The 27,743-nt window shown below is 38.4% G+C and overlaps 1 protein-coding gene across 20 annotated transcripts in view; it reads left to right on the plus strand.

The window, feature by feature from the left end:
* Positions 1–27,743, plus strand: part of ATF2 (activating transcription factor 2) — a 107,583-nt gene that overhangs the window by 71,931 nt on the left and 7,909 nt on the right. For all 20 annotated transcript variants that reach the window (XM_070070661.1, XM_070070665.1, XM_070070663.1 and 17 more), the window contains 2 exons: positions 5,134–5,283; positions 14,770–14,976. In XM_070070661.1, the coding sequence (XP_069926762.1) occupies positions 5,134–5,283; positions 14,770–14,976 (357 nt within the window). The remainder of the gene's footprint in view (positions 1–5,133; positions 5,284–14,769; positions 14,977–27,743) is intronic.

A 27,743-nucleotide genomic window follows, 5' to 3' on the forward strand; every position in this document is an offset into this window, starting at 1 on the left:
TTGGTTGGGGCCCTGCATGGAACCTCATGTTCAGCAGAATTCTTCTGACCTGCCTCTGCATGCCAAGCTAATCAGCAAACACCTAATGAGCCCACTCCAAAGAAACAGACCCTCTCCCAACCTACTTCATTTTCATATGTTCTCTGGGGGTAGGGAGACAAGACTTCATGAGGACTGATGATGCTGCAAAGACCACAATAATGATAATTAACTTGCTGAATTTAGAAGATTATGCTGTTAATTAGTTGCAAAATAAAGATAAGTAATAGAGTAGCAGATGGTAGGATAACACCCAGGAGAAGGAGGGTTATTATTCTGATGAGCTTTTGTGGCACATATGAAATATGAATCTGACTTTTTCATAAATTGTTTTTAGAAAAAAAATTTTCTTTGAACTATGATGGAGTAGTTTGTTCTTCCCAAGTTTTGACAGATGTGAAAGAATTTATTTTCAAGGGTACAACATAGAACTTGAATGACAATTTTTAGGAGATCACCTGTTAACATAAATATATCAGATTGGTCACCATAACAACTATTTATCCTTTAATGACTGATACAGTTTATATCTCTAGGAAAGAAAAGTTTTCAATATAGTAATTGATCTTTACATCACTAAACATTAACTGTTAATATTAAAGCAGTAGTCTACATCTTAGAAATGTAATAATACATTTTAGTTTTCTTTAAAACATTGTGTGCCTTTATACATGTTAGAGAGTTTAAACCTTTTAAATCTTATTTATCTATGAACTTACATGAAATTTCTCTATTGAGGAAAAATGTATTAATTTTTTTAGATATCGTTGTTTGGCCTTCTTTAAAATACCCCTAACAGATATACAAGGGTAGTTACTAGGTATCCTTATGTTGTAAGAATATACTATAAAATAATTATATATATTTATAATTATAAAACATGTGAATGATAGTTACTGCTTTTTTCACCTAAATTCATTCTAAAAAATTTTAGCTTACATATATTTTTGTTGTAATTTTAAAAATGATACTTTAGCGCTCTGTTAATTAACCCTTAAAATCCTTTTCTTACATTTAAACCCAGTGGCACACTTTCAGAGTCAGACCTATTGTAATCATTGTAACAGCGTGGAGCAAACATTAGCGCTCCCTCACCGGATGAGTGCTGTATACCCTAGGGCAGTCAGAGGAGGATAATAAATGAAGACTGATGCTGCTTTTAAGTGCTCTGTAAGGTAGTAACTTGCCCTACTAAAGATTATTCAAGAGAGTGATGTTTATGTACTTCAGACTCCCCTATGTGCAGTTACTGTATTTCACTAATTCTAAGAGTTAAGCTCTTCACTGTAAAACTTTAAATGCTCTTCAGTTCTGTGCTTTCTACCTAAGGACTTAAGAATGTTTTACCAACACTTAACTTAGAAAGCCTCACATCTCACCTTCTAATTGTATTTATGAACATTGTTTAGACACAAATGAAAGCTCCATCTTAGGGCTATAGATTGGGTATGATTTAGTGTATTTTGATCTCTGATATTCTGTTTATAAAAGATGTAAATATGCAGACTGACCACTTCCCTGGATGCTCCTCCTTTATTCTGTTTATAAGACCCACACCTGCCAACTCCTGTCTCTGTTTTCAGTTCTTCTTGATCATCTTCCTAAGTATTCTTATCTGATGCTGGTGAGCTAATTCTTTAGGAACTCCTGTAATTGAAGTTTCCATTCATCAACTTCCATAATGTCTAATCAGTTATTGGTGTTCTAATTTCCTGTGTCATAGCTACTAATATAAAGTCTTTAAAAAAGTCCATGGAAAATATGTATTATGAAAATCCTATGACTGAATTTCATTTTTTATACCAAAGTAAACTTACCTTTTAGTTCCATTGTCCACAAACTTCTTGTAGTACCTTTGAATGTTTAAAAAAGAAAGAAGAAAGGAAGGAACTAGGGATCTTGTCTATATTCTGAAAAATACAGTACATGATGTGGTCTTTAACGTATTTTACATACTAAATACATCTACCGCCCAACCAGTACTTAAGATGACCCCATTACATTTTGAAAATACTCAAGTGTAGGAACTCTCCTAATTTCTTGGACATTCCTGCATACACATATGCAAAGAAAATGCAGGCTGGGACTGGCGCTGTGTTGTAGGAGGTTAAGCTGCCACCTGCAGCACCAGCATCCCAAATGGGCACTGGTTCACATCCTAGCTGCTCTACTTCCAATCCAGCCCCCTGCTAATGTGCCTGGGAAAGCAGTGGAAGATGGAACAAGTCCTTGTGCCCCTGCACCTGTGTGGGAGACCCAAAAGAAGGTCCTGGCTTCAGAATGGCCCAGCTCTGGCTGTTGCAGCCATCTGGGGAGTGAACCAGCAAATGGAAGCTCGCTCTCTGTCTCCCTCTCCCCAAACCGCCCAGCTCTACCTTTCAAATAAATAAATCTTTTTTTTTTTTAAAGAGAGAAATAATAACCTGCAAGCAAGTTATTATTACTCTCAGTTTTAATCAGTAAATATACTAAAACTTTAAATTTATGGTAACTTTTGTAATTCCTAAGGAAATAATCTGTCACAAAAGAGGGCCAAAGTGTGCCTGACCAGGTTGCTAAGTGTTGATATGACTTAGCAGTTGCAGTACCAGGCTTGGTATTCTCTCTCTCTCTCTCTCTCTTTTTTTTTTTTTTTTTTTTTAATTTATTTGACAGGTAGAGTTTACAGACTGAGAGAGAGAGAGACAGAGAGAAAGGTCTTCCTTCCGTTGGTTCACTCTCCAAATGGCCACAACAGCTGGAGCTATGCCGATCCAAAGCCAGGAGCCAGGAGTCTCTTCCTGGTCTCCCATGTGGGTGCAGGGGCCCAAGCACTTGGGCCATCCTCCACTGCTATCCCAGGCCACAGCAGAGAGCTGGACTGGAAGAGGAGCAACCCGAACTAGAACCCAGCACCCATATGGGATGCTGGCGCTGCAGGCAGAGGACCAACCAAGTGAGCCACAATGCTGGCCACAGGCTTGGCATTCTTAATTCTTGGTGATTGCCTTCTTTTTTTTAATTAATTAATTAATTTATTTATTTGGACAGTGAGAGAGAGAGAGAGAAAGGTCTTCCTTTGTTGTTGGTTCACCCTCCAATGGTCGCTGCAGCTGGTGCGCTGTGGCTGGCGCACCGCGCTGATCCAATGGCAGGAGCCAGGTACTTATCCTGGTGCAGGGCCCAAGGGCAGGGCATGGGGTGCAGGGCCCAAGGACTTGGGCCATCCTCCACTGCACTCCCTGGCCACAGCAGAGAGCTGGACTGGAAGAGGGGTAACTGGGACAGAATCTGGCGCCCCGACCGGGACTGGAACCCAGTGTGCCTGCGCTGCAAGGCCGAGGATTAGCCTAGTGAGCTGTGGCGCCGGCTAGATGGCCTTCTTTTTTTTAAAAGATTTATTTATTTATTTGAAAGTTATAGTTACAGAGAGAGAGAAGGATAGGCAGAGAGAGAGAGAGAGAGGTCTTCCATCTGCTAGTTCACTCCCCACATGACTGCTACAGCCGGAGCTGAGCTGATCTGAAGCCAGGAGCCAGGAGCTTCTTCCGGGTCTCCCATGTGGGTGCAGGGGCCCAAGGACTTGGGCCATCTTCCACTGCTTTCCCAGACCATAGCAGAGAGCTGGATTGTAAGAGGAGCAGCCAGGACTAGAACTGTCACCCATATGGGATGCTGACGCTGCAGGCGGAGGCTCCACCCGCTCTGCCACAGCACCAGCCCCTGATTAAATAATTCTTTTTAAAAAATAAATAAATCAACAGTAAAACTTCCTTAAATTGTATATGTTTCCATTTTCCTCAAAACCTACTAAAGTCAGTTAGCAAATTTGTATACCTAGATAGCAAATCAACATACCAGCTGCTAACAAGGACCCATAAATATACAGAACAGCTTCTGTTCTTAAACATTTTAGTATCTGATTGAAAGATAAGGTAGTCACATATGACAGATTTTTGCTGATAAAATAAGAAGTTTCATTCTAATTGTACAGTCTGGCGAGCAGCCTCATGACCTAAAGGTGTAACATCGGGTAATTGTCCAAGGAAGTACTACTGGCTCCCAAAAAATCTGGACAAGAAGAGGTTTAGGGGCTGGCACTGTGGCGTAGCAGTTAAAGCCACTGCCTGCAATGCCAACATCCCATGTGGGTGATGGTTCGAGTCCTAGCTGCTCCACTTCAAATCCAGCTTGCTGCTAATGTACCTGAGAAAGCAGCGAAAGATGGCCCAAGTCCTTGGGCCCCTGCACCCATGTAGGAGACCTGGAAGAAGCTCCAGGCTCCTGGGTTTGGATCATCCTAGCTCTGGCCATTGTGGCCATTTGGGGAGTGAAACAACGAATGGAAGACCTCGCTCTCTGTCTCTGCCTCTGCCTCTGCCTTTCTGTAACTGTACCTTTCAAATAAATGAATAAACCTTTTTTTTAAAAAATGGAGGCCGGCGCCGCGCCTCACTAGGCTAATCCTCCACCTAGCAGCACCAGCACACTGGGTTCTAGTCCCGGTCGAAGTGCCGGATTCTGTCCCGGTTGCCCCTCTTCCAGGCCAGCTCTCTGCTGTGGCCAGGGAGTGCAGTGGAGGATGGCCCAAGTACTTGGGCTGTGTACCCCGTGGGAGACCAGAAGAAGCACCTGGCTCTTGCCATCGGATCAGCGCGGTGCGCCAGCCGCAGCGCGCCAGCCCCAGCGGCCATTGGAGGGTGAACCAATGGCAAAGGAAGACCTTTCTCTCTGTCTCTCTCTCTCTCACTGTCCACTCTGCCTGTTAAAAAAAATTTTTTTAATTAAAAAATAAATTAAATAAATAAATAAATAAATAATGGAGAGGTTTAGGTCTTAGAATGTAGACAGAGCATGAGTTCTGGATGTGAGATACAGGAATGGAGTGCAAGAGAAGAGGTGAAAGTAAGCTAATGATTAGCTTGTTGCTTTAGTTCAACAAAGGTAATTATTTTCCATTAACGGTGTTTTTATGTTTTTACTGTTAAAGCTGATTACAAATAGAAAGTAGAAGATTCCTCTGGCAGTACTAGGCATAGTTAACCCAAGACTATGTAGAGAGTTGGATTTGGGTGTGAAGTAAGGAACTTTTTTTTTTTAATGTTTGCATTTCAGAGATTAAAGGCGGCTTTGACCCAGCAGCATCCTCCAGTTACCAATGGTGATACTGTCAAAGGTCATGGTAGCGGATTGGTTAGGACTCAGTCAGAGGAATCTCGACCACAGTCGTTGCAACAGCCAGCCACATCTACAACAGAAACTCCGGTATGTATATTATTTTTTATCACTAAGTACTCTGTCATCCAACTTACATGTCTTCTTTATATACTTTGAAAAAAATTATTTCTGAGACATACTACTCCCAAAGTGTCTCAGGGTCCTAAGGAACGATAGTTAGTAGTTCAGTGTCCAAGTATAGATACAAAAATAAATAATAATAAAAGAGCAATTGTTACTATCCAAGACACCCTGTAAATGTTTCTTTGAGTGTCTGTACATGTTGGTCTGACTTGACACAATATTTTTAAATAAAACAATTTTTTCTGCTAATAATAGAACAGTGAAACTGAATACAACTTTGAGAAACTTACTTAATTCTCCATTTCTTGATTGAGGAAATTTAGATTTGACTTTTCTCTATGGAATGTTTTCTATAACTAGAAAAATCTTTTATTGTCAAAATCTACATACTTTTAATAAAAATAAACTAAACCATTAGCTCTGGATATTTTCCTTGATATAGTTAGTACAAATGGATTTGATTTGAACTGTGCTCCTGTGTAAACAGAGTGTTCAAGCTATAGGAAAATTTAGTGGATTAAGTCCTGTCAATTTGGGGCTAACACTGTAGTGAAGTAGGCAAAGTCTCTGCCTGCGGTACTGGTATCCCATATGGGTACCAGTTTGAGTCCTGGCTGCTCCTTTTCCGATCCGACTCCATGCTAATGTGCCTGGGAAAGCATTGGAAGATGGTCCAAGTCCTTGGACCCTTAGACCCACATGGGAGACCTGGAGGAAACTTCTGCCTCCTGGCTTCAGATTGGCCCAGCTCTTGGCCATTGTGGCCATTTGGGGAGTAAATCAGTGAATGAAAGATCTCACTCTCTGTCTCTCCCTCTGTCTGTAACTGCCTCTCAAATAAATAATCTTTAAAAAAAAAAGTTCTGTAAATGTTATAGACAGTAATAGTTTCTTTCATATTGTTGAGGAATGCAGTATTCTGCAGGAATATATGTCATTTATTTTTCCGGTAACAAAACAGATTTCTAAAGAATCTTTTTGGATCTATATTTTTCAATTATTGATTTGCCTGATTCCTGAAATGCTGTATGTTCATGATTACCTGGCGTATCATATTCTAGTATTTGAAGGACCATTAAATTGTGTAGAGCTATTAACTAATGTTTCACATGTCTGAAAGAAGCAGACCTTTTTCCTTTAGTATATTTGAAAGGCAGAGTTAGAGAGGCAGAGGCAATGAGAGAGAGGCCTTCCATCTGCTGGATCACTCCCCAGATGGCCACAACAGTCAGAGCTGCGCTGATCTGAAGCCAAGAGCCAGGGGCTTCCCCTGTGTCTCCCATGTGGGTGCAGGGGCCCAGGGACTTGAGCCATCTTCTGCTGCTTTCCCAGGCCATGGCAGAGAGCTGGATCAGAAGTGGAGCAGCCAGGACTCGAACTGGCGCCCGTATGGGATGCTGGCACTTGTCAGCGGCAGCTTTACCCACTATGCCACAGCACCAGCCACTTATATAAGTACTCTTACCTTACTTACTTCTAGGTAATAAGAAATCGTTTAGAGAAATGTATTTAGATTCATACACAAGTGCATACATCTGTATGTTGCATTACATAACTGACATAAGTCAAGTGGTGAATTAAAACCTGTGAACCATCACCAACTGAGCAGAGAGACTTTTTATGGCAACTGTGTTACTAGAGACCCTAGTCACGTATCTCTAGTTTGTGACTGCCTAATAGATGCTTTATGTATCTTCAGTATATTTCTAGAGTCAAAGGTTGCCATATTTCTGTTAAATGTTTCAGAACTCTGTGTAGACCTTCTGTGTTCTGTGCTTAAAGAGTATTAGCGTTGGCATTAAAAGACCAAAACTTTGCAATTAATGAAACACCTGTAAACAGTAATTTTTTAAATTGCTGTCTAAGCATAGTTATTTAACCATATTTCATCTTTACTGAACTTAAGATAAAATGGAATGTGATTGTGGTTATCAACTTGACTTAGAGGGAAAGTGAGTGAGAGAGAGAGAGAATGTGTGTGTGTGTGTGTGTGTGTGTGTGTGTTTGTTTTGTTGTAATTCAGGGGAGAGCAAAATGTGGTTCAGAAGCTAAGTGTAGCCCATGGCTGATTCTGTATGGTCTGCAAGCTAAGTATGATTTTTTCATTTTAAATAATTTTTTTATTAGACAGGCAGAGTTAGACAGTGAGAGAGAGAGAGAAAGATCTTCCTTCCGTTGGTTCACCCCCCAAATGGTCACTGCGGCCGGCACGCTGCGCTGATCTGAAGCCAGGAGCCAGGTGTTTTTCCTGGTCTCCCATGCGGGTGCAGGGGCCCAAGCACTTGGGCCATCCTCCACTGCCTTCCCGGGCCACAGCAGAGAGCTGGACTGGAAGAGGAGCAACTGGGACTAGAACCCAACGCCCATATGGGATGCCGGCGCCGCAGGCGGAGGATTAACCAAGTGAGCCATGGCGCCGGCCCCTTAAATAATATTTTTTAAAGATTTATTTATTTGAAAGGCGGGATGACAGACAAGCAGCCAAGGGAAAAAAGAGATATTCCGTCCACTGGTTCACTCCCCAAATGACTGCAATAGCCAGGGCTGGGCCACACTAAAGCTAGCACCCCGGAACACAATTCCAGTCTCCCACATGTATGGCATGGTCCCAAATACTTGAACCATCTTCTGCTGCTTTCCTAGGTGCATTAGCAGGTGAACTGGATTGGAAGCAGAGCAGCCAGGACACCAACCAGTGCTTCAGTAGAGATGCCAGCATCATAGGTGGCTGTTTAACCCTCTCTGCTACATCGGTCCCAGGACTATTTTTTTTTCAACTTTGATTTAATAAATACAAATTTCCAAAGTACAAATTTTGAATTATAGCACCTTTACCCCCATAACCTCCCTCCGACCTGTAACCCTCCCATGTCCCACTCCTTCTCCCATCCCATTTTTCATCAAGATTCATTTTCATTTATCTTTATATTCAGACGATCAATTTAGTATATACTAAGTAAAGATTTCAACAGATTGCACCCACACAAACACACAAAGTATAGAGTACTGTTTGAGTAGTAGTTTTACCCTTAATTTGCATAGTACAACACATTAAGGACAGAGGTCCTACATGGGGAGCTGGTGCACAGTGACTCCAGTTGTTGATTTAACAATTGACACTCTTATTTATGACGTCAGTAATCACCCGAGGCTCTTGTCATGAACTGCCATGGCTATGGAAGCCTCTTGAGTTCACCAACTCCGATCTTACTTATTCAAAGTGGAAGTTCTCTCCTCCCTTCAGAGAAAGGTACCTCCTCCTTTGATGGCCTGGTCTTCCCACTGGGATCTCATTCACAGAGATCGTTGATTTAGGTGTTTTTTGGTGTGTGGGGTTTGTTGTTGTTGTTGTTGTTGTTGTTGTTGTTACAATGTTTTGGCTTTCCATGCCTTTGAAACTCTAATGGGCTTTTTAGCCAGATCGGAATGCCTTAAGGGCTGATTCTGAGGCCAGAGTGCTGTTTAGGGCATTTGCCATTCTATGAGTCTGCTGTGTATCCTGCTTCCCATGTGGGATCATTCTCTCCTTTTTAATTCTATCAATTATTATTAGCAGACACTGGTCTTATTTATATAATCCCTTTGACACTTAATCCTATCTTTTTGATTAATTGTGAACTTAAACTGATCACTTTAACAAGTAAGATGGTATTGGTACATGCCTCCTTGATGAGATTGAATTGAAATTCCCTGGCACGTTTCTATCTCTACCATTAGGGGTAAGTCCCGAGTGAGCATGTGCAGAACTGTATTCTCCTCCCTTTCTTATTCCCACTCTTATATTTAGCAGGAATCACTTTTCAGTTCATTTTAAAGGCCTAAGAATAATTGTATGTTAATTAAAGAGTTCAACCAATGGTATTAAGTAGAACAAAAAAATACTAAAAGGAATCAAATAGTAGGCTGTTCCTTGACAGTCAGGACAAGGGCTGATCAAGACATTGTTTTTCATAGTGTCCATTTCACTTCAACAGGTTTCCTTTTAGGTGCTCATATAGTTGTCACCGATCAGGGAGAACATATGATATTTGTCCCTTTGGGACTGGCTTATTTCACTCAGCATGGTGTTTTCCAGATTCCTCCATTTTGTTGCAAATGACCAGATTTCTTTCTTTCTTTTTTTTTTTTTTTTACTGCTGTATAGTATTCTATAGAGTACATATCCCATAATTTCTTTATCCAGTCTTCTATTGATGGGCATTTAGGTTGATTCCATGTCTTAGTTATTGTGAATTGAGCTGCAATAAACATTAAGGTACAGACAGCTCTTTTATTTGCCAATTTAATATCCTTTGGGTAAATTCCAAGGAATGGGATGGCTGGGTTGTACGGTAGGGCAATATTCAGTTTTCTGAGGAATCTCGAAACTGACTTCCATAATGGCTTTACCAGTTCGCATTCCCACCAACAGTGGATTAGGGTACCTTTTTCCCCACATCCTCACCAGCATTTGTTTTGGTTAATTTCTGTATGAAAGCCTTTCTAACTGGGGTGAAGTGAAACCTCATTGTGGTTTTGATTTGCATTTCCCTAACAGCAAGTGAACCTGAACATTTTTTCATGTGTCTGTTGGCCATTTGGATTTCCTCTTTTGATAAATGTCTGTTTAAATCCTTTGCCCAACTTTTAACTGGGTTGTTTGTTTTGGTGTTGTGGAGTTATCTAGATCTCTTTGTAGATTCTGGTTATTAATCTTTTATCAGTTTAGTAGTTTGCAAATATTTCTCCCATTCTGTTGGTTGCCTCTTCACTTTCTTGACTGTTTCTTTTGCAGTACAGAAGCTTCTCAGTTTGGCCGGCACCGCGGCTCACTAGGCTAATCCTCCGCCTTGTGGAGCCGGCACACCAGGACCTAGTCCTGATTGGGGCACCAGATTCTGTCCCTGTTGCCCCTCTTCCAGGCCAGCTCTCTGCTGTGGCCAGGGAGTGCAGTGGAGGATGGCCCAAGTCCTTGGGCCCTGCACCCGCATGGGAGACCAGGAGAAGTACCTGGCTCCTGCCATTGGATCAGCGCGGTGGGCCAGCCGCAGTGTGCCGGCCGCGGCGGTCATTGGAAGGTGAACCAACGGCAAAGGAAGACCTTTCTCTCTGTCTCTCTCACTGTCTACTCTGCCTGTCAAAAAAAAAAAAAAGCTTCTCAGTTTGAAGCAATCCTAATTGTGAATTTTTGCTTTGACTGCCTGTGCCTCTGGGATCTTTTCCAGGGATATTTTGCCTGTGCCTATATCTTGCAGGGTTTTCCCGATGTTCTCAATTAATTTGATGGTGTCAGGTCATAGATTTATATCCTTAATCCATGTTGAGTGTATTTTTGTGCAAGGTGTAGGGTAGGGGTCTTGCTTCATACTTCTGCATGTGGGAATCCAGTTATCCCAGCACCATTTGTTGAAGAGACTGCCTTTGCTCCAGGTATTGGTTTTAGCTCCTTGGTCAAATATAAATTGGTTGTAGATGTTTGGATTGATTTCTGGGGTTTCTATTCTGTTCCATTGGTCTATCTATCTATTTTTATACCTGTACCAGGTATATGCTTTGATTATAACTTCCTTGTAGTATGTCTTGAAATCTGGTATTGTGATGCCTCCAGCTTTGTTTTTGTTTTATAAGATTGCTTTAGGTATTCAAGGTCTCTTGTGCCTCCATATGAATTTCTGCATCATTTTTTTCCATTTCTGAGAAAAATGTCTTTGGTATTTTTATTAGTATCACATTTAATCTATAAATTGCTTATGGACTAATGGACATTTTTATGAACATGGAAGATTTTTCCATTTTTTTTTTGTATCTGCTTCGAGTTCTTCCTTTAATATTTTATAATTTTCATCATAGAGATCTTTGACATCCTTGGTTAAATTTATCCCAAGGTATTTGATTTTTTTTTTCTTTTTGTAGCTATTGTGAATGGGATTAATCTTAAATGTTTTTCTCAGCCATGGCATTGTCTGTGTATACAAAGGCTGTTGATTTTTGTTTATTGACTTTATATCCTGCTACTTTCCCAAACTCTTATATGAGTTCCAGTAGTCTCTTAGTGGAGTCTTTTGAATCTCCTATATATAGAATCATGTCATCTGCAAATAAGGATAATTTGACTTCCTCCTTCCCAATTTGTATCCCTTTGATTTCTTTTTCTTGCCTAATGGCTCTGGCTAAAACTTTCAGGACTATATTGAATAGCAATGGTGAGAGTGGGCATCCCTGTCTGGTACCGGATCTTGCTGGGAATGCTTCCAACTTTTCCCAATTCAGTATGATACTGGCCATGGGTTTGTCATAAATTGCCTTGATTGTATTGAGGATTGTTCCTTCTAAACCCAATTTGCTTACAGTTTTCATCAGGAAACAGTGTTGTATTTTGTCAGAAGCTTTCTCTGCACCTATTTATAATCACATGGTTTTTGTTCTTCAATTTGTTAATGTGATGTATCACATTGATTTCTGAATGTTGAACAATCCCTGCATACCCGGGATATTTCCCACATGGTCTGGGTGAATGATCTGATGTGTAGTTGGATTTGATTGGCCAGAATTTTATTGAGGATTTTTGCATCTATGTTCATCAGGGCAATTGGTCTGTATTTCTCTTTCCCTGTTGCATATTTTCCGGGTTTCGGAATTAAGGTGATGCTGGCTTCCTAGAAAGAATTTGGGGGGATTCCCTCCTTTTCTGTTGTTTTGAATATTGAGAATTGAAGTTTGTTATTCTTTAAATGTCTGGTAGAATTTAGCAGTGTGTCCATCTGGTCCTGGGCTTTTCTTTGTTGGGAGGGCCTTTATTACTGATTCAATTTCTGTCTTGGTTATGGGTCTGTTTAGGTTTTCTATGTCTTCACTGTCTTTTTAGGTGGTTTGTATGTGTCCAGGAATCTATCCATTTCTTCTAGGTTTCCCAGTATTGGCATACAGCTCTTTGTAGTGGTTTCTGATGATTTTTTTTGTTTGTTTCTGTGATGTCTGTTGTTAACATTTTCTTTTTCAACTCTAGTTTTATTGATTTAGGTCTTCTCTCTTTTTTGGTTATTTGGACCAATGGTGTGTCAGTTTTTTTGTTGTTTTGTTTTGTTTTTGTTTTTTTTTTTTTTTTCAGTAAACCTTCCTCTTAGCATTGCTTTTGCTGTATCCCACAAATTTTGGTATGTTGTATTGTCGTCTTCATTTGTTTCCAGAAATTTTTTAATTTCTCTTTTGATTTCTTCTATGACCCACTCTTCATTCAGAAACATGTTGTTCATTCTCCATGTGTTTGCGTATGATATAAAGATTCTTATTTGTTGATTTCTAGCTTCATTGCATTGTGATCTGAGAAGATGCATGGTATGATTTCAGTTTTTTTTAATTTGCTGAGACTTACTTTATGGCCTAGCATATGGTCAATCCTAGAGAAAGTTGCATGCACTGGAGAAAAAAATGTGAACTCTGTGGCTGTAGGCTCTACATATCTGCTGGGTCTATTTGGTTTATAGTGTCAGTTAACTCTGTTGTTTCCTTGTTGATTCTGTCTGGTGATCTGTCCATTGCTGAAAGGGGTTATTGAAGTCCCCCATTACAATTGATTTTGAGTCTGTATTTCCCTTTAATTCCCTTAACAATTCTTTTAAATAGCCAAGTGCCCTGTAATTAGGTGCATATACATTTATAATAGTCACATCTTCCTGTTGAATTGAACCTTTAAATCATTATATAGTGTCCTTCTTTGTCTCTTTTAATAGTTTTTGTGTTAGTCTATTTTGCTGATATTAGGATGGCTACACCACCTCTTTTTTGGTTTCTGGTAGCATGGATTATCTTTTTCTATCCTTTTTGATCAGTTGAGCCAATAATGTATCAATTTTGGTTTTTTGGTTTTTTGTTTTTTGTTTTTTTTTTAAAAAAACAGCTCTTAATTTCACTGATCTATTGTATTTTTTGTTTCAATTTTGTTTTTTTCTTCTCTAATTTTAATTATTTCTTTGCTCCTAATAATTTTGGATTTGGTTTGTTGTTTTTCTAGGTCTCAAGATTACAACTCTTGAAATCAGCCTTTGAAATATCTTTCTAATACTTTGTAAATAAAATAACCCCCTTAATTTTAATTCTAGTTATTTGGGCAAATGAATTAGGTAACTTTTTATGTACTTTGGGGGGTTTGTAGAATGAAAAATAGTTTGATAGTTTACCTACAGAACTTATCTTTGGCTTATATGTAAAATTTTTACATATTATTTGGATTGGGAGAAAAATTTTATTCATATTATTTTAAAATATAATTAATTATAGGTAAAATATTGTTTTCAAGCTTCTTCTTTGGATCATGTGCCTATACCCACAAAGTGGTGTTACCTCTATGTCATTTCTAAGAGATTATTTCCAGTTCCATATTCAAATGTTTTGGATACAGTTTGGGGGTTTATCAGAGGTTTGGAGATGCTCACTGTTCTATAGTGCTGTGCACTGAACAATATAACTTATGACTGAAGATTTATGACTGACTAATCTGAGATAACCAGGCTCATCTATTGGGAGACAGGGCACCAATTAAAATGAAAATTGAGGCTCCTATAAGATTGCACCTACAAGGAAAATGATCAGTAGTAATTACAAGAAACTTTAGAAAAACACTGATCCTAAATTACAAATGCTAAAGTAAAAGCTAAGTTCAGCAAAGTATATACAGACATTCATTCTTTAATTTTAGAGAAACCACTTTTTGAATAAAATTGAGATTTAATATAAGCTATATTTTATTTCAAATATAGCATAGAAAACTTGGTTTCCTGTCGTGAGTTTAAATAGGAAAATAAAATTTTAAATGTATCAGTTTATAATCAATTTTCAGAGGATTGAATGATACGCTAAAGTCAGTTAGCACATAAGCATTGAGGCCAATTTTTACCTAGCCATTAAGACACATGCATCCCACACCAGAGTGCCTGGGTTCAAAATCTAGCACCAGATCCTTATTCCAGCTTTCCACCAGTACAGACTCCAGGAGGCAACAGTGATAGTTCAAGTGCCAGCCATGTGGGAGACTTACATTGTGGTTCTGGCTCTTGGCCCATCACAGACAATTGGAGAGAGAACCATCAGATGCCAGGTTGCTGTCAGTCTGTCGCTCTGCCTTCAAGTAGATTTCTTTAAAAATTTTTAATACACTTGGAAAAATGATAAATGTATACATAATCATTTGTATTATATTTTCCTTTTTTATGTAAATGAAAATGTTATGCATTTATAAATATATTCACTGTGACATTGTGTCAGTGAGAATTTCATTACAGCATGGTTTATTTATTTCAAGGGAGGAGTTAAACCACAGTGTGATTTTCATGTTGCCCCAGAATACTGATATTCAACAAGACTTAGAAAATAAAGATTTTATCTGTCCCCCTTTAACACTCTTTACTGCTTGTGTTAATTTGCTCACTCAATGCAGATACAAGTATAACAAGCTTCCATCTGTGTTTGTTATAGGCCTCTCCAGCTCATACAACTCCACAGACCCAAAATACAAGCGGTCGTCGAAGAAGAGCAGCTAACGAAGATCCTGATGAGAAAAGGAGAAAGTTTCTAGAGCGAAATAGAGCAGCAGCTTCAAGATGCCGACAAAAAAGGAAAGTCTGGGTTCAGTCTTTAGAGAAGAAAGCGGAAGACTTGAGTTCATTAAATGGTCAGCTGCAGGTATAGTGCATATATGAGAATTTTATTTGTATTTATTTTTTCTTAGTTGTAAACATAGCCTTTTCCCTGTTTTTTCTAATCAGTCGTTCAGGCAATTTAGGATATAACACTGCATATGTATAGAATCTGTAGTAAGTCATAGTTTCATAAGCCTGTTGAAATGCTGAAATGTAATATAAAATTTTCAGCATTGGTATGGTGAAAAAATTTAAAATATTAATTGTTTACCTGTTTGGAACAAAAATACATAAATTTTTTGGCTTGAACTTTATTAAGTTGTGATATAAAATCCAAACAAAGAATTTTAAAATTAAAACACAGCACTGGTGCTTCACTTTTCTTGATATTTTTTGCTTTATATCACGACTGTAAAGTTGCTTCAGCAAGTTTTATTTTTAAGTTTTTTCATTCTTTAAATTATAAATTTTGTTTTGTTTTGTTTTATTCAAAGTGAATATAGTGCCTGTGAAAGGTGCCAGATTGACAGCTTTGGAAACTGAAGGACTCTAATTATCCACAGACCAGGTACAATATGGCCAGTGGCAGTACAATCGTTTCATACTGCCCTGCCAGTGTACCTCAGATACATTTCTTAGAACCTCATGTAGCAGAAAGATTTCAAGGCACCCTCCCTCTCCAGCCTTTGGTTACATTTCCAGTGACAGTATTAGCACCAAATAGATTTCCTTCTTTTCTTCCTTCCTTCCTTTTCTATTATTTTGTGTGTGTGTGTGTGTTTTAACATTGTGAATGTTTTTCAATAAAATCTGTTAAAGGGCTGGTCAATGAACAGCTAGAAAAATTGATGTTAATGAATTGTATTGTTAATATAGGTCAATATTCTGAAGTATTTCTCAATTAAAAATGAGTCTGTATAATCATAATTGATGGTAAGATACCTGCTGTCTTCTTAACTGTATCTGTAAAGATGTCATCAATGTAATTATCTGTTTAAGTGCTTAGGGAGAAGTTTTTCACATCAGTCAGGCAAACTAAGTTTTTCACATCATTTAAACAAACATATATCTTATAATTTAAAATTTTTCTTACAAGAGGCAGATATCCTTTAAAGTCTTTGATAGGCCTTCATATTGCTATGGCAGCATTAAAAGAAAAGATTGCCTTGCAAAACTTTTAATTTAAAAATTAAATGTGACTTAGCATATCACATACACTTCATATATGTACTTGTATACAAGGGTTTTTTTTTTTTGTATTTTTTTTGGTTTTTGTAGTAAGAACACTTAACGTTAAGATCTACCCTCTCAACAAATTTTCAAGTGTATAGTACATTATTGTTAATGACAGGTATGATATTGTATAGCATTTAACTCAAATTTATTTATCTTGCTTAACTGAAAGTTTATAGTCATTAATTAGCAACTCCCATTTTCCCTTCTCCTCAGCTTCTGACAGCTACTATTCCACTCTTTGATTCTGGAAATTAAACTATAATAGATACCTCATACAAGTGGAGTCATACAGTGCTATCTGTCTGTGATAGGCTTACTGCACTTAGCATAATGTCCTCAAGATTTTAATATAGCAAAATTTCTTCTTTTTAAGGCTGAAATTAACATTGTATTTATTTATTACTTTTCCTTTACCCATTTGTCTATTCATGGAGTTTTTCCTTTTCCTTTTTACATTTTTATAAACAATAAGTGAGATATATATGGGCTACAGTGTGATATTTTAATACATTTATATCATGTATACTGATCAAAATAGGGTAATCAGAATTTCCCCTTCTTTGACATTGCTTTGAGATTGGAGTTTGGAGCTTCTTTCTCTGATGTATTCATACAATACAAGCTAAGTGATTATGAACTATAATCTCCTCCACTATGCTAGGTAACACTAGAAACTTTCTCCTTTGGTCTAACTCTGATTTGGTAGCTGTTGTTCCAGATTCCTTCTATCTACCTTCCAGTGTCTAGAAATCATCATTCTGTGTTCAGATTAAGGGGTGTTTTGTTTAGCTCCCCATATGAGGGAGGACATGTTTGTATTTGTCTGTGTCTGGCTTGTTGTACTTAACATGATGTCCTCCAGTTACATCCATGCAAATGACACACTTCCATTCTTTTTTATGGATGGATAACCATTGTGTATGTATTCATCTGATGCTGGGTTCCTTGGTTGATTCCGTATTTTGGCTATTGCGAACAGGACTGCTGTAAACATGGTAGAGCAGATATCTCTGATACAATGAGTTCATGTCTTTTGGATATATAGCCAGTAATGAGATTGCTAGACCCTAAAACAGTTCTATTTCTAGCTCTTTTAAGAAATCTCTCCATTGTTTTTTATGGTAGTGATGCTAATTTATATTCTAACCAACCAGCGTATAAGAGTGCCTCTCTCTCTACATCCTTATCAACATTTGTTACATAGCTGTTCTAACAGGGGTGAGGTATATCTTACTGTGGTTTTCATTTGTATTTCTTTGATAGACAGTGATAATTTGAGCATTTTTTCAACTAATACTCTTTACAGAAATAGGAAAAAGAATCCTAAAATTCACATGGAACCACAAAAGACACAGAATAGCCAAAGCAATCCTGAGCCAAAAACAAATCAAGCCAGAGGTGTCACACGACCTGATTTCAAAGCATACTGCAAAGCTATAGTAATTAAAACAGCATGATACTAGCATAAACACTGACACATAGATTAGTGGAATAGAATAAAGAACACAAATTAATCTACATACACACAACTGATATTTAAAAGTATTTATTTATTTGAAAGGTAAAATGACAGATACACAGATATTTCCATCCACTGGTTCATTCCCCAAATGGCCACAACAGCCAGTGTGGGGCCAGGCTGAAGCCAGGATCCAGGAACTCCATCCAGGACTCCCACATGGGTGGCAGGAGCTCAAGTATTTGGGCCATCATCCTGCTGTCTTCCCAGATACATTAGCAGGAGGCTGGACTGGAAGTGGAGCAGCTGGAACTTGAACTGGTACTCTGCTACAGAATACCAGTGTCAAAAGCGATGGCTTAATCTGCTGCACCACCACACCAGGCCCCAGCCAGCTGATTTTTGATGAATGTATCAAGAATGTACTTTGGAGAAAGGATAGTCATCAATAAATAGTGCTTTAAAAAGCTGGATATACATGTATAAAAGAATAAAATTAGATCCCTACCTTTTACAATATAAAAAACAATCAAATCAAGGTGGATCGAAGGCCTAAATGAAACTATGAAATTGCTAGAGGAAAATATAGGGGACACACTTTAAAACATTGGTGTGTTGGGGCTGGCATTGTGGTACAGCAGGTTAAGCCATGGCCTGCGACACTGGCATCCCATATGCACACCTGGGCCATTCCCTTTCCAGTCCAGCTCTATGCTAGTGCCTGGGAAAGCAAAGGAAGATGGCCCAAGTACTCGGACCCCTCACTCATCTGGTAGACCTGGATGGGAGTCCCAGGCTCCTGAGTACAGCCTGGCCCAGCCCCAGCTGTTGTGGCCGTTTGTGGAGTGAACCAGCAAATGGAAGATGGATCATGCATGTGCTCTCTCTCTCTTATCCTGCCCCATCTTTCCCTCTTTCCTCTCTCTCTATAACTCTGACTTTCAAATAAATAAATCAGTCTTTAAAAAGACAATAGTGTAGGCAGTGATTTTTTTGGATGAGACTCAAAAAACACAGGTAACAAAAGCAAAACTAGACAAGGGATTTTATCAAATTCAGAAACCTCAGCAGAGCAAAAGAAATAATTTATTGGGGTGAAGAGACAGCGGACAGAATGGGAGAAAATATTTACAAAGTAGTTACCTGACAAAGGATTAATATCTAGAATATATCAAGAGCACAAAATAACCACAAATATACTAGGGTTTATTAAGAAATATATATATATAAACATTAGCACCTGATAAATTCTTATTCAGTAACTAGTCTCAAGATTTTTTAGGGGCCAGCATTGTGGCATAGTAGGTAAAGCTGCCACATGCATGTTGGCATCCGGCATAGGTGGTAGTTCCAGTCTCAGCTGCTCCACATCCAATCCTGCTCCCTGCTAATGGCCTGAGAAAAGCAGCAGAGGATGGCTCAAGTACTTGGGCCATTGCTACCCACGTGGGAGACCCAGAAAGAAGCTCCTGGCTTCTGTATAGCCCTGCCCTGGCCATTGCAGCCGTCTGGGGAGTGAACCAGTGGATGGAAGATCTCTCCCACTGTCTTTCCTTTGTAATTTTGAAATTCAAATAAATAAATAACTCTTTTTTTATAAAGATTTTTTAAAGTTTTTCCCTTTTGAAAAAATGAAAGAAATTGTAGGTACTAATTTACTCATACACTACAAATGTAGCTATTCTTTACTAAGTCTATTATATCTTTACTAAGTGTATTATTATGTAAATTTTAAATATTAATATTACAGTAATGAAGTTAGGTATATCTAATTTTTAAATTTTCTGTTCTTAACTAGCAAAATCTTTTAAATAATTTGGCTATTTTATAGCTGTATGACGTGAAACAGTCAATGTCTGTTAGCCTCACTTGTCCGCCCTTTACAATAAAGATAATAATACCTCCTGGTCCTACTCTTCAGGTTTCTGCATAAATAAGTCCCATTAAAATGATTACAAGCATTTTAATACAGAAAAGTTTAATTAGTAAGACAAATTTATCAATCCTTCCCTTTATAATTTGGCTTATTGTGCCTTGTTTAAGAAGTGAAAGCAGGGCCGGCACTGTGTGCAGCTGGTTAAAGCCCTGGTCTGCAGTGCTGGCAGCCCTGATGGGCACTGGGTTGAGTCCCGGCTGCTCCACTTCCAATCCATTTCTCCGCTGTGGCCTGGGAAAGCAGTAGAAGATGGCCCAAGTGCTTGGACCCCTCACCCGCTTGGAAGATCAGGAAGAAGCTCCTTGCTCCTGGCTTCGCATCAGCTGGTGCAGGGCCCCAAGCACTTGGGCCATCCCTCACTGCTTTCCCAGGCCATAGCAGGGAGCTGGGTTGGAAGAGGAACAGCTGGGACTAGAACCAACACTCATATGGGATGCCGACACCGCAGGTGGAGGCTTTACCCACTGCACCACAGCGCTGGGCCCCATATTAATTCTTTTTATTAACAAAATGTTTGCAGCTAGACGGATAAATATATGAGTATGTGAGTCAGTATAGAAATGACTCCCTTGGGGTAGGTGTTGTGGCATAGTAGATTAAACTGCTGCTTAGGACACCTGAATCCCATATTGGAATGCCAGTTCAAGTCCCAGGTGTTCTGCTCCCATCCACCTCCCTAATGCTCCTGGGAAGCAGGTTGGTAACTAAAGTGCTTGATTCCCTGCCAGCCACATTAGAAAACCCAGATTGAGTTTTTAGCTCCTGGCTTTGACCTGGCCCTGTTCTGGCCATTGTAACCTTTTGGGGAATGAACCACTGGGTGGAAGATATCTCTTTCTCTCTCTCTCTCTCTGCCTTTCAAATAAATAAATAAATATTTTTAAAACAAGAATTGACTCCCTTGAGTATAGGTAAAATTTTTGAGTGACTTGTACCAAGGTATAAACAATAGTGAGGAGGGATTGAGAAGCATGGACAGTTTGGGAGAAAGTGTTTTTCAGTGATGACTTCCTATTATTGCTTCAAGTGGAATATATTTTTACTTTTTGTTGTTTTTTTTTGTTATTTGTTAAAATTGACTTTTTAAGAAGTAACATTTTTCAGACTTCAAAGAGTTAACATGCTTATAGTAAATTCAGGGAGCAAAAATTTCTTTCAGTTTGCCAGCAGCAGTTAACTAAAGAACAGAATGACTTGTAAAGAAAATTGCATGTCAAAGATATAATTATACTGTACTTTATGTGAAAACATTCATCAATTCTGTATTTCCTTAATAACCCTTCATGTGACATACAGGCTTAGCTGATCAGTAGTAGTGGGCATGATTACTTAAATGTATAATATAATATAATATAATAACCCATGGTTACTTATATATAATAAAAGGCTTAACACATATTGATATGTGATTATTCATATTACTGAATACATATTCTATAAAGAAAATACTAATTATTCAACCTTATTGGCCCATTCACTGAATTTAATCATGTTTTAACTTTGTAAAATAATTGCTAAATTATTTCATCAAATTATATTGAAATTATTTATGATAATCTAGACCAATAATTGAATTTGTGGTTATAAATTTTATTGGTATATATTTTTTAAAGATTTATTTTATTTATTTTTGAAAGACAGTTACAGAGACAGGTAAAGACAGAGAAAGAGAGAGAGAGAGAGGTCTTCCATCTACTGATTTTACTCCCCAAATGGCTGCAATGACTAGAGCTGAGCTGATCCGAAGCCAGGAGCCAGGAGCTTCCTCCAGGTCTCCCACACGGGTGCAGGGGCCCAAGGATTTGGGCCATCCTCCACTGCTTTCCCAGGTGCATTAGCAAGGGAGCTGGATTGGAGGTGGAGCAGCTGGGACTTGAACCGGTACCCATATTGGATGCGGGCACTGTAGTTCAGGGCTTAAACCTCACTGTTCCACATCACCAGTCCCTATAAATTATTTTTAAAATACTATCTTCTGTTAATTTTGTTTTGTTTTCTTGAAATAACTAATCTGGAGCTGGCGTTGTGGTATAGCAGGTAAACCTATATCATGGACATCCCATATGGGCACCAGTTCTAGTCCCTGCTGCTTCACTTCTGATCCAGCTCCTACTAGTGGACCTAGGAAAGCAGCAGATGGCCCAAGTCCTTGGACCCTTGCACCTACATGGAAGACCTGGATGAAGCTCCTGCCTCCTGGCTTCACTCTGGCCCAGCCCTGGCCATTGCAGCCATTTTAGGAATGAACCAGGCAGGGGATGGAAGATATCCCTTTATCTGTCTCTCCAACTCTCTCTTTCTGTAACTCTGCCTTTCAAATAAATAAAATACATCTTTTTTTAAAAAAAAAACTTACTTAAAAAATGTTTGCAATTTCAGTATATCTCCTTTGTGAACAAAAAGACAAACTCTTTACTAACAGTAGCTGCTTGACCATTATTTTTTGAGTAAATCTTAAGAAAATCGATGTAGAATTTACTTTTGAAATTTACACTACAAAATGTGAACAAAAGCATACTTTTATAGCTACGTCCATGAAAATTTTCGCCTATAAGCTAACTTAATGGTTTGGAAAATACTTTGTTTATGGCTCCATTGACTTACAGGAAATAAAATCAAATCTTTTATTCCTGGTATATAAATAGTATTTCAATATTTATTGCTTGAAATAGGAAGGAATAGCAACAATTGGAAGATGCTATGCAATAACCTGTTTGAATTCCTGAAACAGATATTCTATAACTGTCTTTCCTTTTTATGCCTGAGTTTTTAATTATATTCTAGAAATGGGAGAGGAGTTAATAGTGACTACCGCTACCTCATGAATTTTATCCTGGATTTGAAATCTAGTACTTATTTTTACTCGTCTCTCTCTCTTTTTTTTTTTTTTTTTTTTTTTTTTTTAAGGTTTGTTTATTTGAAAGAGAGTTACAGAGAGAGAGACAGAGACAGAGAGTGAGTGAGATCTTCCATCTGCTGGTTCACTTCCCAGATGGCTACAACAGCCAGAGCTGGACCTATCTGAAGCCAAACAATTTTCCCGCATAGATGCAGGGGTGTAAAGACTTGGAACAACTTCAACTTCCACTGCTTTCCCAGGCACATTGGCAGGGAGCTGGATCAGAAATGGAGCAGCCAGGACTTTAACTGGCACTCATATGGGATGCCAGCACTGCAGGCAGTGGCTTTAACCACAAAACACAGCCCTGACCCCTACTAGTCTACTAAAAATCTTTCTAGGCCTTCTCCATCTGTTGCAATAACAGAATCACTACTACTGTTATAAAAGATCAAATAAGACAGGGTATAGAAAAGTGTGTTGTAACCATACTATACTTGCAAATGCTAGTTATATATTATTCATTCTGTCATTATGCACCCATCTATTATGTGCAAGGCAGATTGTTATGCATATGGGATGTAACAATGAAAAAGACATTGTCTCTTTGCTTGTAGAACTTGTGGACTAACAGAGGAAACAGACCTGAAACAAGTAATTAAAGAATGAGAACAGGAGAGGGGTCATTCTCATTCATTTTGCAAAGTATTTCCAAAATATTTCATAGCTCTAGTTAGATAAAAATTAAAGAGCTAGTTTGTTGTCAAGTATATTTTGCATCCACAGTAACTTTGGAGAACTCTGTGTTGAAACTCTTGATAATCAAATCACTAATTTTTGTAAAGATTAAAAAGTCTTATCTGTAATAACAGGAGGTTCCCCAAAAGAAGAAACTATCCAATATTATTTAATTTGGGGGGTGGTTGCTGAAATAGGAAGTCAAAGATCATAAATTTATGGACATTTTGTTCTCAATCCATGACCAGATGCCAATCTAAAAGTTATGATTGATTAATCGGTTTTCTGTTCTGTCATGATTTCATCAGGCTGATCTGCTTCAGATGAACAATGTAAAAATATTATTTGTTTACTAGTATGTAATTAACTTATGAGTATCCATATTATTAAAGTAGAGCAATGGTACAGATAATGCCAAAATCATTTAACATTAGAGTTCAGACTGTGATAATGATTTTTTTTCAGTATGTGCTCTGCTTTCCCAAATATGTTTTATTTTGACAAAATAATTGCTTACATTTGAGTGGAAGTTTTGCATTTTCAAAATGCTTCTGTGTCACTTGTTTCATTATCAGAATGACCCAGGAAGATAATTAACATTCTGCAAGTATACTAAATCATGAGTAGTCGGTAGTACAACCCAAAGGAATTTGGAAAATTTAATCCAATTAAAGTCTATTCTAAAATAACCCACAAAGGGGCCAGCATGGTAGCATAATGGGTAAAGCCTCAGCCTATAACACCAACATCCAATGTGGCACCATTTGTGTCCCTGCTGCTCCACTTCCAATCAAGCTTCCTGCTAATGGGAAAAGCAACAGATGATGACTCAAATGCTTGGGCCTCTGCCATTATGTAGGAGACCCAGAAGAAGCACCTGGCTTCCGATCTACCCAGCTCCAGCCATTACTGGCATTTGGAGAGTGAACCAGCAGATGGAAGATCTCTCCCTCTCTTTCTCTCTGTAACTCCTTCAAATAAATAAATCTTTTTTAAAAAATAAGATGGCCCACATAATAGGAGAGGTGTAAGTATTTCTTTTTTTAATTTAGTATTATATCTATGTATGGCTTAACATTCCCTTCAGATTTACTTCACCTTAAGCAAACTAGTTTGTGTGTGTGTATGCATGTATGTAAATAACCTCTTTTTTTACATTTTAAGGTCTTTGTATAGAATCTTTTTTTTTTCTTTTTGAAGATTTTATCTGTTTATTTGAGAGGTAGAGTTATAGACAGTGAGAGGGAGAGACAGAGAGAAAGATCTTCCATCCGCTCGTTCACTCCCCAAATGGCCACAACAACTGGAGCTGGGCCGATCTGGAGTTAGGAGCCAGGAGCTTCTTCCAGGTCTCCCTTGTGGGTCTGGGATCCAAGCACTTAGGCCATCTTCTTCTGCTTTCCCAGGCCACAGCAGAGAGCTGGATCAGAAGAAGAGCAGCTGGGACTAAAACCGGCACCCATGTGAGATGCTGGTGCCACAGGCAGAGGATTAACCTACTGCACCACAGTGCTGGCCCCTGTAGAGAATCTTGTAACAGCCCTTATTCTTTCTACTTGCCTTCTGATCTTTCTTCACAGAAAATTTTCAGAATTAACAGTCATGACTTGTGCAACTACTTTAAATATTAATATAGTCATGCCTATTTTCATTTTTAAGAATACTTTTTTATACATACCCAATTCTTGAATGTGTGAGTTTTTTGAATTTTATTATTTTTATCATAAATGACTTAGAAACCACCCAGTTTTGGCCTATTCTAATTCAGTTAAGTAAACTTTACCTGTGTGAGCATCCTGTTTTCAACCTCTGCTTGACCTGGTCTTGACAACTCGTATGTGGAAATTGCTATCCCGTTCATTGGCTTCAAGGCTGCCTATTTAGAGAGAGAATTTGGGTGTATATAATTTTATTTCGAATACATAGGACTATCTTTTTAAAGATATATTTATTTGAAATTCAGAGTGACAGAGAGAGAGCTTCTATTCCCTGGTTCACGTCCCTAAATGGCCAAGATGGCTGGGAGTGGTCTACACAAAAGCCAGGAGCCCGGACCTCCAACTGGTTCTCCTACCTAGTTGGCAGGGACTCAAATTACTTGAGCCATCCTCTGCTGCCTTCCCAGGGAGCTGGATGAGAAGCAGAGCAGCAGGGACCCCAACTGGTGCTCCAGTACTACTGCCAGCATTGCAAGCAGCAGCTTAGCTCACTGCCACGACACCGACCCCAATAAATATTTTAATTTTTACTTCTCAAAATTGTTTAAAGCAGCTATTTTGTATGACTAGATAACAGACTCATAACTGCTTTCAGGTATTTTATCACATGAGCATTTTGTTTCTTGATATGATTTATGGTGAATGTATATTGAAATGAGAGGTAGTTGTGAGTTTTAAAATTCTATAATTGTGTTTCTGTAAAGTATGCCAGTTTCTGTTTCATAACAGAAAATAATGTAACTATGTTGGTCAGGTTATTGTGTAAATAAATTAGATCAAATCAGTTTCATATTGTTTCACTTTCTTTACTAACTGGACGTAGAATTTACCCTGGTCCTCCTTAAAATATGGCTATCACTCAGTCCATGCATGTGGTATACCGTGGAATACCAAGAGAAAAATGATGTCTACCCTCAAGAAGTTTCCAGTGTAATAGAGGTAGCAAACAACTGCACTAGAAGTTAAAATGCAATGTGATGAGTACTGTGTAGATATCCATGTCTAGTGGTAGACACAGTGGGTTAAGCCACTGCTTGGGACACCCAAATCCCATTTCAAAGTGCAAGCTTGAGTCCCAACTCCTCTGCTTCTGATTTATCTTTCTGCTAAGTGCACCTAGGAAGGCATCAGATAATGTCTTAAGTGCTTGGATCCCTGCCACCTATGTGGGATAGTCAGATGGAGTTCTGGGATCCTGACTTCAGCCTGGCCCAGCCCTGGCTCTGGCGGGCTGTTGTGAAGAATGAGCCAGTGGATGGAAAATCTCTGTTTCCTCTGTTTCTTCATGTCTGTCACTCTGTTTTTCAAGAAAGTAAATCTCTTTTTAAGCATATATGTCTTAGATATACACATATGTATGTGACTATGACCCTGGAAACATTCTTTTCTTATGTGTTTTATACTATCCTGAGTTGACTTGACTTTTAAAGGTGAGTGAAATAGTTAGAAAGCTGAAAAAAGAAAAGAAAGGTTTTCTAGATAGAGAGAGCAGTATGTTGTTAGCCATTCAAAACTGCTATTTTTATGGGTCAAGACAGTTAAATATTATTTCATGTAGCTCAAGTTAATGTTAAGATAGCAAGAATATGACAACTTTGAGGCATTACTAGTGTCTTGGTATGATTAAAGGATATAATACATTGGAAGGGCAATGAAAGCTGCAAATCATATGGTCACAATTGCTAGATTATAAAGGATTATATGTTCTTGTCTAAAAGTAAAGGAACAGCCCCATTTCATCCTAGAAAAATTAAAGAGAAATACTAATAGATATCAGTGTTGAAATTAAGCTGATGGGGTTGAGGTATCCTGGATAATATATTTATCATCAATGGTGTGATTAATAATGAACTATAATTAGTAATATGGACACCAGTGGTTGCATTATTCCATAGAAATGAGTTTATCTTTTTTTTAATTAAAGATTTTACTTTTTTGAAAGTCAGAGTTACACACAGAGAGAAGGAGAGGCAGAGAGAGAGAGAGAGGTCTTCCAGCCGCTTGTTCACTCCCCAGTTGGCCACAACACCTGGAGCTGCGCCGATCCAAAGCCAGGAGCCAGGAGCTGCTTCTTCCGGGTCTCCCGTGTGGGTGTAGGGGCCCCAGGACTCAGGCCATCTTCTACTGCTTTCTCAGGCCATAGCAGAGAGCTGGATCGGAAGTGGAGCAGCCAGGATTTGAACCAGTGCCCATATGGGATGCCAGCACTGCAGGCGGCAGCTTTACCTGCTATGCCACATCGCCAGCCCCCATGTTATCTTTTAAAGCAGAATTGTACCTTTAATACTTGAATCATTAACCATACCTATTCTTATCTCAAACATAGTGTTTTAAGCATAATTTAACCTTTTCATTTATGAGTTAGAGTTTTATGAGCATCATGCTTTTAATACAGCTTTGCAGTTCATTGTTACTGAAGTGTGATTTGACCTAACAGACTTGCCTTTAGATTGCTTAGCTTTTGTTTTTACTTTTACTTTTCTGTCAGTGATCACTGTAGGAGGCTTAAGGAGCCTACTCTGCTAAATTATTTTACATTCAGCTTTTTGATTAAGACAGTGTAGAAAATTATGGTATGCCTGAGGTTTTATGTACACCTGTTTGCTAAATTTTCTCACTTACTTTTGGGTTCATGGGTGAAATTTCAATAGATATTATAAGTCCAGATTACTAAAGATGTTAGTAAATTAACTTTCTTATGTTACAAATTTACTAAATTCATATTGTCTAACTTTTGAGTGTTGGTAATGATAATTAATTAATTCATGTATTTTTAGTATTTGAGGATGACTCAAAGGAATTAATGGGATCATTCAATTTGAAACTTTGACATAGAATTTACCAGATTAATTCATCCAAAATGTGGAAGTACTCATTCACCAGT

Source organism: Oryctolagus cuniculus, chromosome 3 (assembly GCF_964237555.1).
Source record: "Oryctolagus cuniculus chromosome 3, mOryCun1.1, whole genome shotgun sequence".
NCBI lineage: Eukaryota > Metazoa > Chordata > Mammalia > Lagomorpha > Leporidae > Oryctolagus > Oryctolagus cuniculus.